Genomic DNA, 12755 nt, shown 5'->3' with positions numbered 1-12755 from the left:
CCGCTGCCTGACAAGCCACAGGATGTCCCGACTCCTGCAGAAACTGTGCAGCTGATGGAGTTTGTTAATTCTGGTCCTGTCTCGCAGAAGCAGATCCAGATCTGGACACAGGCGGATCCAGTGCTGTCACGCGTCCTGGAGCTCACCAGAAACGGCTGGACGGCAGATGCTGCGGACAACACATCAGACCTGAAGCCGTACATCAACAGGCAAGCTGAGTTGAGCATCGAAAATGGTTGCGTTTTGTGGGGCAGTAGAGTAATCATACCGCCACAGGGTCGTCACGCTATGTTGTGTCAGCTGCATGAGGGTCATTTTGGTGTGGCCCGCATGAAAAGTTTTGGCAGGATGCACTTCTGGTGGCCGGGCTTTGACCAGGACGTAGAGAGGATGGCTGTAGGATGCCGTAGCTGCCAACGCTGGAGGAATGCGGCGCCTCCAACGCCTCTGCATCCATGGGAGTGGCCCCGCTCTCCCTGGCAACGGCTCCATGTCGACTATTGCGGACCTGTCAACGGGGTGATGCTTCTTGTCATCATCGATGCTCACAGTAAGTGGATGGATGTGCACATGACCAGAACATCCTCGGCTGAGGTTACCATTGAAAAGTTGAGGGAAACATTTGCATGTCACGGAGTTCCGGAGACTGTGGTCACAGACAATGCCAGATACTTTGTGTGTCCGGAGTTTAAAACGTTTTGTAAGCGAAATGGAGTCAGACATGTCACCTCTCCACCGTACTCGCCTCATTCAAACGGTCTTGTGGAGAGAGCTGTGCAGACGCTGAAGCAGGGCCTACAACGTCAGTCTACAGGTAGCCTGAGTACTCGTCTGTCGAGGTTTTTGTTCCGCTACCGCAGTATGCCCCATAGCGTGACGCAGCAGTCTCCCGCTGAGATGCTCCTCGGCCGGCCAATGCGGACTCAGCTGGACCTGCTGCGTGAAGACGCCAGACGGAGCGTGATGGAGGCGTACCAGAGGAAGCAGAAGGCTCAGTATGACGTGAGAGCACAGCCTCGCATATTCCAGGTGGGAGACAAAGTGTACATGTATGTTCTTCCTCCCGCTACGTCCGGCCCGAGGTGGCTGCCCGGAACAGTCCGACAGGTCGATGGCTGTTCATGTTGGATTTTGCTGGAGGATGGGAGGACCTTCCGCAGACATTTTGATCATGTGAGACTCAGACCCGTTCCCCTTCCAGACGTGTCGGTGCCGAACCACGAGTACCGGCGGACGATGGTGTCAGATGAGCCTCCGGACTCCTCTGCTCTGGACAGCGCCGCTCACGCCGTCGCCGGAGAATCCAGAGACGCGACTGTGGGCGGTGCGGAGGCGTCAGAGACCGGCGCCCTCCCCTCTGAGAAGTGCGCGGACGTCGGACGACATCCCTCGACGTCGTCGCCGTCTCCGCCGTCGCGGTTGGAGGCTGCGACCGCTTCTGCGCCGGTGCCGCGTCGTTCAGCGCGGGAGAGGCGTTGCCCAGTGCGATTCCGGGCGGGGCAGTCTAATCCTGTGGGGGAGGAGTGTGGTGACTTGATGTAAATCAAATGCGTGTGACATGGATCCGGCGGTATCCGGCTACCCGCCGCCCTCCGCTAGCGCCACGCCTGCCGGGTAGGCTGACCCGGGCGGGGCGGCCGACCGCCGGGTCGCGGCGGCGGCCTGACCTTGGGGTCGTCAGTCGGGTCGGGAGCGCAGCGGCCGCCGGGCTGTGGTGTATTGGTATGGTGTCAGTGGTCGCCGAATACAGATACACTTCAGCGCCCGCACATGGGGGGGGGGGGGTTGCCACCCCCAGATAGTCTTTCTGCTCTGCACTCAACATTTTTAGAGCTAGAAGGCTGATGTTTCGTATAGCTGCTCCTCTATCCTTTCTTGATGTTCACTGAAAATTTCAAGTTTCTGTGGTTTTTGGTTTCGGAGATATGACCTTGTTTTTCAGGTCATGTCATGACCCAAATGGCAATTCTCAACATCTTGCGTTGGCTATGGGCCTTGTGAGCTTTTGACACCTTGATTTCGGCCTTTTTTGCCAGTCTTGCCTCCAACCTATCATGGAACATGTTGTTCGACGATGTACAGATGTCAAGGTCAAGGTCAAGGTCAACCTAGGTCATCTAAGATAATTGCGTTTTAGGCAAGCGGAAATTACTTTTGTGAAGTTTTTTGACTGCATTTTGGTAAAAGCTTCTCAGATCATGATTTCATGTAATATGGACACATAAACAATCGGTGCACACATCAGCATACACACAGACACACACAGACATACAAACACATATAATTGACCTTGACCTAACTTGACCTGAAATGACCTCAGCAGCAAAAACCTGGTCGGGTAGAGTAACAAAGAGGTTCTAGCTGGCTTGGCACCAGAAAACGGCATCGTCATCGGTATATGATAAGCAGCGCACTTGATATCCAACGGTGACCCAGCCAGCAATTTTGCTCCGGGCCCAAGCAGGCTTAAGTGCGGATTGCCCGAGATTTTAAGTCGGGCTTAAGTCGGCTAGGGCTTGGGCTAAAGTCGGCGTATGACACAAAAACGCCGACTAAAGCCCATGCTCTGCCGGAGGTATGCCCGCTCTGCGAGCTCCGGACAGCCGTAGTTTAGCCCTAGTTGAGCGACGATTGGCGTTAGCCCGATTTAAGCCCGAGCAGTGAATCCATTTATATAATGGAGATTATTCTGGGCCCGAGCGGGCTGAACTCCGGCAAGCCCACTCTGTGTGCCCTGTCTATCCCGACTTAACCCTCGCCCTGGCAGGGCATTTTTCATTACACGGCCTGGCAGGGGGGGGGGGTCGATGCGACCCCCCTCGCGATTGGCTCCTATGGCACCTAGAAACACCAAATTTGGTAGGTAGGTGGGGCCCCTGGAGTTCTCGCCCCTGTGCAAATTTGGTTGCTCTAGGTCAATATTTAGGGGGTTTTTGGGGGGTATAAATGTAAAAATTTCGCTAAAAACAGGTCAAAAGTTTTTCGCTTATAACTTTTGATCTAAATAAGATAGAGAAAAAAGAAAAGCACCAGTGAACTCAGCACGTCAGGGCGCGTCGAATGATATACTTTTTAGCTTGCTTAAGTGTACTTAAACTTTTTCTTAAATTTTAAGTAAACTTAAATTAATGAATTAAGCTCATGTCAACCAAATTGCATCATATCGCATATCATTCGATTCGGCAGATCACCAGGAACACAATGGTACCATTTTTTAAGCTCTAGCGTCATTATGTGCCAAGTTATTGGCAAAAACGTCATTTGACCTCAGTTGACCTCATTTGACCTGACCCATGGATAAGTACACCAAACAAATAAGCACCAAGTGACCCGCTGTTAAGTACCGTGGTTTCAAAGCACAAAAGTGATAGAACGAAGCGGATATCTCCAGTATTTTCCGAATTTAGTATTTTCCCATAAGCTTAACGTTACGACGTAATGACCTCTAACTGACCTCAGGTCAGTGACCTCAAAAACACCGGACTATATGTTATACAACTCGGTGAACTTAGCACATCCTGAAAGTTTGAAGGAAATCAGTCTAAAACTGTGAGTTTGACAGGTGCAAAAAGAAAATTGAAATTTGACCATGACCTTGTACCGGTTTTTCTGACCTGGTGACCTGACCCAAGGTCACCCGGACCTGAAATTTTGAGGTCATATGTAAAAAGGTTGCCCCATAGGCTGTGCCAAATTTGGCGGCGCTGCGCGCCGCTGTTTTTACGCTATCTTCGAAAAACCTTAGGGGGGGTTGCATCGACCCCCCCCCCTGCCAGGGCGAGGGTTAAGCCATAGATGTGAATGGGGTTTATACATTGCAAACTGCTGTGGCTTTGCTCGGGTTCGGCTCGGATGACGGCTCCTGTTTTCCCAAGTCTCGACTTGACTTCATCTTGCTTTTGCTTCACACTGGATCAAGTAGCAAGGAGCAGCCAATGCACTTTCCGCAGGTTGTGCGGTTACAATGCACATTCAAAATTGTTACGGTCACTCATATGCGCTGTTAGCCGGTCATCGAGCATTGCGAAAGGAAAGTAGTGGTTGACTTTGATTGAATGTATATTTCAAACGACTACAGACACGTCAAATGAAACAAAAATACATGAAACAGTGGACTGCAAACTGCAGCAATAATATGGCATGAGTCATGAAAAAGCGCCATCAAAACTATAAAACAATCACAAGACCCGCTAGCCTCCCTCCCCGTTCATAATACTTAGTTGAACACCCAACCGAAAGCATAAAGTAAGGACAGCATGTAATCGCTCATAAGTCATAAAGCAATTAGCAAACAATCGTTTATAAGGAACTTCACTCTGGTGAATGGGAGCTTTGGAGGCGTCTGGCTCCTCCACACACACACATCTGCAGTAGATGGTCGGCCACCTTTCGGCGCAGTTTCCGTATATGTAGGTATACCTACTTAATTATAAGCAGGCAGTTTCCGCTAAACCACTTGGCGAGGGCGACTGCGGCGTCCACCCGGTCCTGGTTTGTATAACTATTCAATTTTTCGGAACCATTTGCTCTAATGGTAGGTACCTACCTGAAAAAGAGATTAATTGGTGTAATTTACATAACATGTTTGCTTGAAAAATAACTTATTGTTGCATTAATACTGTAAAAGCACTTCTCATTGATCCGTATAAAATGTTCATTCGATTTTCAACGCGGACAGAGAATAAGCGTGCTCGGTGATAAGTAGATAAATATTTGTGTTTTGTATTTCATTTTCCTGGTTCAGAAGTGCTGGTATTTCACAAAGATATAACGGCACGGAATGCGGCTTTTCTGAGCGAGGGTATAAGTCGCCAGGCTGAACAGCTATTCAGCTTCATGTTGATGGCGTGAAACTCAGTCAAAATCATGACGTTTACATACGATCAAGCGCACCATTCAATACACTTACCTACCGTAAAACTCCATGCTAGTCCACTTGATAAGAGCAGTGAGCACTGGCCCTTCTTCGCGCCAGGGCATATTTTAAGGCACTTACTGCGTCCCATTCTGGGACGCAGCCCCCTCGCCTTGGGACGTAGCCCCTGCTGATTTGACCCACTGCGTCCCTGCCCTGTGCCCTGTCCGGTTCCCTGACCTGTGCCCTGCTGTGTGCCCTGACCTGTACCCTTCCCTCTGAAATGTCCTGCGCCATGCCCTGTAACCTGCCGTGCCCTACTTTCTGCCCTCCTAAGTGTCCTGCTCTGTTCCTTGCCCTGTGCCCTTAGTCGTAGCACGTGCCCTCTGCTCAACTTTGGGACGCAGTAAAAATTTGTTAAAATATGTCCTGCTTCGCGCTGTCACACGCGCCCAACCATCAACCACCAAATGCCCCAATACCGCTGTGTCGTTTCGTCGCACAGCGCGCAGACTGTCACAAACGCTGCACATGATTGGCGCAGAACTGCGCATGCGCGAACAGCTGAACAAGTATGGCTACGCTCCGGCTTTACTCCAGTTAGCCGAAGGACACAGCCAGCTTGATCAGCCCGCGCTCCGCCCAAGTTAAGCCTGTTTTGGATGCGCGGGCAGATGTCGGGCTGAGCTACTGCTATCCGCACGTGGGCATAGCTGCGGCATGCCCCAGCTCAGCCCTAGTAAAAAATACATTGGTTTTGATCAAAGTGGGCAAACCCAAGCTAAGCGCAAGCTGCCCGACGTTTGCCACAGTTCAGCCCAAGCGAATTGCTGTTTTGGGTCGACCCAAAACAGCAACATTTTTTAGTTTGATCTGACCTGGAAGGTCAATGACTGACCTGAGAGGGTGAAACTGGGTATCATTGGATTCATCTCTTCCCAAAGAATCTTTTTGGTCTTTACCGCTAAGCTCTATCTCCAACAGGAACGAAATGGCGCGGGGGGTGGCAACCCCCCCCCCATGTGCGTTCTAGGATGGAAAAATGGCATGTGCGGGCGAGGGTTAAACACCTACTTTTCATATTTTACCAAAGTCACTATTACCTTTTTTCATTTTCGTGCGTGCTTTGTTTCACCTTCTGAGTTCTGATACCGGTGCTGTTTCACCTTTTAGGTTGCGGTATTTGGACCGCAGCCACCGTGTCCTTATTTCTGTGTGTCTGTGTGTTCAACAGAGTCACCGTCCGTGACACCGGGAGCACTGGCACGTCTTCTGGCTTCCTTCACCAGCTTGGTGTACAGCCCTCAGCAGACTGCGTGGTAGGCATTCTTTTTCCGACAAAACTGATAATAATTCAAAAGTCATGTTATCAGTCGGTCGAAACTCACTGCAAATAGATGCGCCATGCTCCACTCCTTCGATAGGGCCTATCAATAAACAAAGCATACGCCTTGTGTGGCAACAAATTGTAAAAGTTCGTTTTGGGGGCAAATATAAACTTTTGGGTTTTGTTGCCAAACTGGATGGAAAATGCATACGGTGATAATGCCAATCTAAGCTGCGGAGTCTCGCGCATCTTGCTGTTACGATTTCCGGGTGACCGATAGCATAGTATTCGCGATATTCTCGGTTTTGTCGAAAAAAGAATACCTACCACGCAGTCTGCAGAGGGCTGTACATCAAACTCTGCGTGGTCGGTGCCACTTTGGAAACCACGCTGGCCGCCCTCCACGGCTGCTCTGAGTTGTTTAGCCTGGAGCTCACAGACCCGCGGCCCCTCACGGACATCCCTGCCTTGACCGAGTCAGAGGTGGCAGCGGTCAGCAGGTCAGTCGGACGGCCGCAGGGAGGCACCGGTTCTGACGACACACGGAAATATCAGTCGGCTGGTTGTGGCACTGCCCCCTGCCGGCGCGATTGTGCTGCCACCTAGCCAAGCCTAGTCATAGCCTAGGACGGGACACGGGACGGTTTATTTTTCTCGTCGAGTGGGGCAGCTTGCGACGACACCGGGCGACATGGCTGTGCTGCAACATACCCCAGGTTCGGAGTCTCTCGGACGGCCAATCCCGTTCCATACATAACCACAGCCAAGGCCCCGCTGACCTTAAACGGGATTGGCCGGACAACGTAGAATCTTCGTAGTCCGAGAGACACCGAACCCGGGGATAGTCTGTCGAAGCCTTGGCGGCTGAAGAAAGGCTAGACATATCTCACTTGATTATGGCGTAGCCCAGGGGCGTCGCCACGGATTTTTGAGTGGGGGGGGGTCGGGTTTCTAGTCTTCACCCGATGGGTAGGGGTGTTTTTTTTTTGCCACACTTCCCAGTTTTGTACGTGCGTATGTGTGTGTGTGCGTGTGTAACAAATCGGCGCGCAGCGCCGCCAAATTTGGTATAACCTATTAGGTAGGTACACCTACCTACATCACTTGCGTAAAAATTATCACTGGTCACTTAAGGTCAGGTCGCCATGTCAAGTTCAGTTATACGGTATACCTCTATAAAAACTTTCCCCTCTCGCCATTCTTGTAGCTTTTCTCCCATAACTTCGAAATTTGGTACACTGTATAGGTACCTAATGTATGGAGTTATACGTGTCAGCAATTCATGATTCTAACTGAGGATTTACATCTATGATCTGAAGGCATGGGTCAAATACGTGACCTCATCATTAGAAAATAATGAGAAATTAGAAAAAGCACGAATGCCTCCTGCTTTGAAAAAGTTCGTCAGAAACGCAAAATATCTTTGGAGCCATGACAAATCAGCTCATCATTGCCAGGGACAGGGTGCAACTTATGGCGAGTGATGACTCGAAAGGTCATTAGTGGAAATGTCCATCGATGGCCACCAGCATTTTTTTTTCTACAACTTTTGACGAAGACGCGGTAGAGCGATGACAGACAGCACCTGGAAGGTGTTCACTGTTCAGCTCAACAACACGGATCCATTTATATGCAGCAGGAGGTCCTTTTTCGATCAGGACATAACGTTGACCTGAGGTCGTTTTAACGCTAATTCTGAATGGTTAAATTTTAACTCATGTGACGCGTCTCAAAGAGATCAAGACGGTGATGACAAGACAACATATGTACAATGTACATACCATACAAATTCACGGAATCGAAAGTTATTGCAAAGCAGATGTTTCGGCAGAATCTGTCCAGTTAGCTGTTTGCATTCTTATGGGCCAAACATAGACCTGAGATGAAATCTAACGCGAAGCTAGCGAAAGAGCGTTAAAAGAGCTATCGAATAGTTTTCTGCTTCACTGTAGCCCTTCTATTGGTGGTTTCCCAGTCGCTAAGGTATAACGTATACTAAACTAACGCTGAGGCATGCTTTCGACCCCTGATCGATCTACAGGTTTGCGGAAAAAAGAGCATGCTGCCCGTGACGAGAGAAAGCCGATGATACCCATTTACAAGTTTTCGGGTCATCTCAGGACTCAGGTCATCGCCAATAAGTAGAGAAACTCGGGACCTGCTAGAACTTAACGAATGTAAGTTGTGATGGTTTTTCGAGGTTCTGATTACGAATGTTATCTTAGTTTTGAACGAAGATGATGACTCCATGCATTTGGGGTAGATCAGGTCAGGTCAGATCGACCAGTACCTAGTAGTGGATGACCACCACCGATTGCTTCCTAGCATGTTATATGAATAAGCAACACAACTACTTCTTAAATGTTCAGATGGGCGCTAAGTTCAAAATCAGCTCCAAAAACTACCCTATCGATTAAAAGCACGTTATGAAAAAGTGAACTATTTGTATATACGTATTTCGGACCGGTTTCAGTGCATTCCAGCATCATCATCAGCGATAAAATCACATAAAACAAACACTTATCGTTTCACTTACATCGTTAGCAATTCGAATTCACAATGGGTTTCCCGCCTACCTTGTCAACTTGTGCATCAAGAATTTCTTAAACCAGAAATACTCTAACACGCTACCCCTCTTCAACGTGCCAAAACTCAAAAGATATTTTGTACTTCCCTACTTTGGTGAACAGTCCCTGGGTATGCAAAAAGAAATGGTTGATCTACTGTCTAACTATTATCCGTATCTTGACCCCAGAATTGTTCTCCGTAACACATTAACTGTCGGCTCATTTTTCCATTTCAAGGATAGAGTCCCCAAGGCCTGCCGCTCTGGTGTTGTCTATAAATATTGTTGCTCCTCGTGTGGGGAGGCGTACATCGGTTCCACCCATGTCCGACTTAAAACCAGAGTAGCGCAACACCTTGGGGTTTCTGACCGAACTGGAGAAATGGCTTTAACTCCCAGACAGTCTTCTATACGCGATCACAAACAGACCTGTGATTCACCTGTAACCATCGCTGATTTTACTATCATTGCCAGAAGTAGTATAGATGTTGACCTACGGCTGCTGGAATCTTTGCACATTCATGAGAACAAACCTGCTCTGAATAATAAGTTCTCAGCAGTACCCCTCTATGTAGTTACTTAGTACAAACAGTGGGCGCTCATTCTTGTATGGAGTACACCAAAGTGTTATGCATGTGATGTACTTTTGTCGTGTATCGCTTTTCAAGGAAGATTTGAAAAATGTGTCACGAACTATGATGTTAATGCGAATTCGAATTGCTAACGATGTAAGTGAAACGATAAGTGTTTGTTTTATGTGATTTTATCGCTGATGATGATGCTGGAATGCACTGAAACCGGTCCGAAATACGTATATACAAATGATTACTGCTACAAGCATTCTATTACTACGATTTCTACTATCGCTTAAAAGTGAACTAAGGTCATCTTTATTTGAATCAGGGATATCGATTTATTTTAAGTAGGTGATTAACTCGAGCGCACCGGAAGTTTTGTTGCAATCGGCTCCTTTTTGCGCGACTTCTTTGCGAAAGCCCGAGACGGTTCCATCTGACTCCCTTTCCCCTACATGTGCACTGTACAGCTAGTTGTGACGGTAGCCATGGGGCTGAGGCTAGCTTGTAGTTTTGTAGTTAGGTACTGATCCGACGAATCGACTGCGACCATTTTTTAAAAACGATCAGACGAACGCTCGGGGCAGTTTTGGCGCGTCCAATCCTTTGAGGGGTAAAAAGGTACAAGGATGGGGGCTACTTACAAACATTGTTGTGCTGGTGTTCCCCGCCCACAGCTAATTGACCTTTAGGTAATTGGCTAATTGACTTTAGGGAACTCTTGAAGCGATTTTGAATCTGATGTATTTGTTGGTGTTGCTGACGCCTGCTTCACTGACATAAAAGCTAAAAAAGCATACTCAGCATCGCAAAAAGTGGGGGGGTCGACACCCCCAGTTTTCAAGAGTGGGGGGGTCACGACCCCCCCGACCCCCCCGTCGGCGACGCCCCTGGCGTAGCCAGCCTTACTTCTGTAGTTTTGCTTCACAAAATTCCATGTCCTATTGAGTTTCCGGTTACGTCGTTCAGGAGCTTGATTTTCTTTAGATATATCACGTAATGACAAAATTTTGGCAGCATTTAAATTGGTTACCTGCATATTCTGGTTAGGAAAGATCACTATCGTAGTCGTACAATCAAGACATACCAAAAAGGATCAGGGCTAAGGCAGCATTATTAACAAAAAGTGTATTGCATTGATCACCGGCATGTTCGTAATATAAAATACAATACGAATAAAGATGACCATCAAGCCGGACCAGGACACGGACCAGGACACTTATAACAAAGATGAACGCAAAAGTGGCCAAAAAAAAAAAATGAAAGAGAGAAGATGAATCTGCCCTACGCAATCGTCAACTAAAAATAAAACTTCACGCAAATATATAACGGACCTCTGTGCATTAAAAGAACATGAATATACTCGCTTTGTCCTCGACACCTAATGGGAACATTCTGGCGGGCCCAGCCAAACAGCGCGCCTGCCTTCGAGTATGGAATAGCAGCGGCCGCAGAAGTGGCCAACAGCTACCACATTGTTCGTCACGCTACCCGCACTGAAAAGTAACAACTATTCAATCGTGAAATGCAGCTATCCATCCAAAGATGCTGCACTACACCAGCTCCACCGCACAGTTAGCAGATAGGTACGGACCGCAGGTCCTGGTCTCTGTCTCTTCCGAGTAGGGTCTCCGGACCGGTCAACAGCGCCTCCATCTCCGCGCGGTTGCTATAGCACAGCTCTCCGGCCGGGGCCAGGCACGTACCCAGGATTTCGCCCAGGAGGGGGCCACCTGCTTCCGAAGGGGCCCTTAGGTCACCCGGGCCCCCCAGCCCGCCCAGGCGACCAGGGGCCCCCAGGCAACCAGGGGCCCCCATGCGACCAGGCCCCCGCTACCAGGGGCCCCCTTGGCGACTAGGGGCCCCAGGCGATCATGGGCCCCATGCGACCAGAGGCCCCCATGCGACCAGGCCCCCATGCGACCAGGCCCCCCGGCTACCAGGGCCCCCTAGGCTAGGGACCCCAGGCAATCAGGGGCCCCATGCGACCAGGCCCCGGCTACCAGGGGCCCCCTAGGCGACCAGGGGCCCAGGAAACCGGGGGCCCTCGGATGACTGCAGGGGCCATCGGGTCATCAGGGGCCCCTCGGGTAAACAGGGGCACACAAATGAAACTTTGATCCAGTGTTTGAAAAAATATACCGGGGCCTGAGGGGCCCCCTGAGCGCCTTCGGCGCTCAGGAGGGGCCATGGCCCCCGTGGCCCCCCCTTGGGTACGTCACTGGCCGGGGCCCGCAGTTCCTCGGCCTCTTCGTCCAGCCAGACCAGCACGGCTCCCGCCCTGCGCCTGAAGACTCCGCCCTCCGCAGATCCGTCCGTCCAAAACCGGACGGCACCAGCATGGGTGAAACTTTGACATCACCATTGGGGTCCCAAACGTCCAAGGGGGCCTCCATTTAGTGGGGGCCTCCAAGCAATTAGGGGCCTCCAATTGCGGAAGTGGTAATTTACGAACCACGCCAGGGCCTCCTCTAAGAAATTTTCACTGGGGGACCAGAGGCTCAGAAGCCAAACTTAGGGTACCCCCAAATCCAGTTTTCTCATCGGATTTAGGTCACTTATTTTTCGTCACAGCTCGGATGCCATGATCTATTTTTTTTTTTTAATATTAACCCTCGCCGGCACAGGGGGGGGGGAGGTTGATGCAACCCCCCCTTAAGGTTTTTCGCGAATAACTCGCGTAAAAAGCGGCTGATCGCGACGAAACTTTCAGTACCCTCGCATTGATCAATTTTACACCTACCCTGAAAATTTCATGACCCTGACCCCAATGACCTTTAACCTGCGACCTCTTTTCCGAGACCATGTTTGGCCGGAATCGCGATTCGGCGTATGTCGGCTAACATTAGCCGCGCGTTTGCAAGCTTTTTGTGGTTTCAAACGTTCAAACATGTGATTTGATGTCGCTCCCATACATTAGGGTGGCTGTCAAGTTCACCTGAAGGTCAGGTCAGGTCATTGACCTTTGGTGACCTCGGTTCACTTTTCGAGTTTTAAACGTTTCTAGGCTAGTTTTTGGAGCTGCATTCGAATTTAGCAATCATTTGAACATTTACGAAGTAGTTTTGGTGCCTTCGTAACATGTTACGAAGCTGTCGGAGGCGGCTGACACGTATTACGAATACCCGTCACGACCCCTACCAGTTGACCTGAACTGACCTGACCCGACGTGGTCTAAATGCTTAAAGACATCATGTGTGCTCAAAACTAACACGATATTCGTGATCAGCACCCCGGAAAACCCGTCAGTCACACTTTACGACTTTCTAACAGGTCCCGATTTTCCCGGTTTTCGGGTCATTGACCTGACCTGGAAGGTCACCCGATGACTTAGGACCTTAAAATTGGGTATCATCGGCTTCGTCTCGTGACGGGCAACACGCTCGTTTTTTCCGCGAAGCTCTAGCTCGATCAGGGGCCAAACGCGAGGGG

The 12755-nt window shown here is 49.7% G+C and overlaps 1 protein-coding gene across 1 annotated transcript in view; it reads left to right on the top strand.

The window, feature by feature from the left end:
• Nucleotides 1-12755, top strand: part of LOC122372887 — a 75927-nt gene that overhangs the window by 17523 nt on the left and 45649 nt on the right. The window contains exons 6-7 of the mRNA XM_043350552.1: nucleotides 6090-6149; nucleotides 6529-6682. Coding sequence (XP_043206487.1) covers nucleotides 6090-6149; nucleotides 6529-6682 — 214 coding nt within the window. The remainder of the gene's footprint in view (nucleotides 1-6089; nucleotides 6150-6528; nucleotides 6683-12755) is intronic.

The sequence above is a fragment of the Amphibalanus amphitrite genome, unplaced genomic scaffold, assembly GCF_019059575.1.
Source record: "Amphibalanus amphitrite isolate SeventyFive unplaced genomic scaffold, NRLGWU_Aamphi_draft 001413F_arrow, whole genome shotgun sequence".
NCBI classification, from domain to species: Eukaryota; Metazoa; Arthropoda; class Thecostraca; order Balanomorpha; family Balanidae; genus Amphibalanus; species Amphibalanus amphitrite.
Note: the sequence above shows the minus strand (reverse complement) of the source record. Positions and strands in the feature narration are given on the sequence as shown.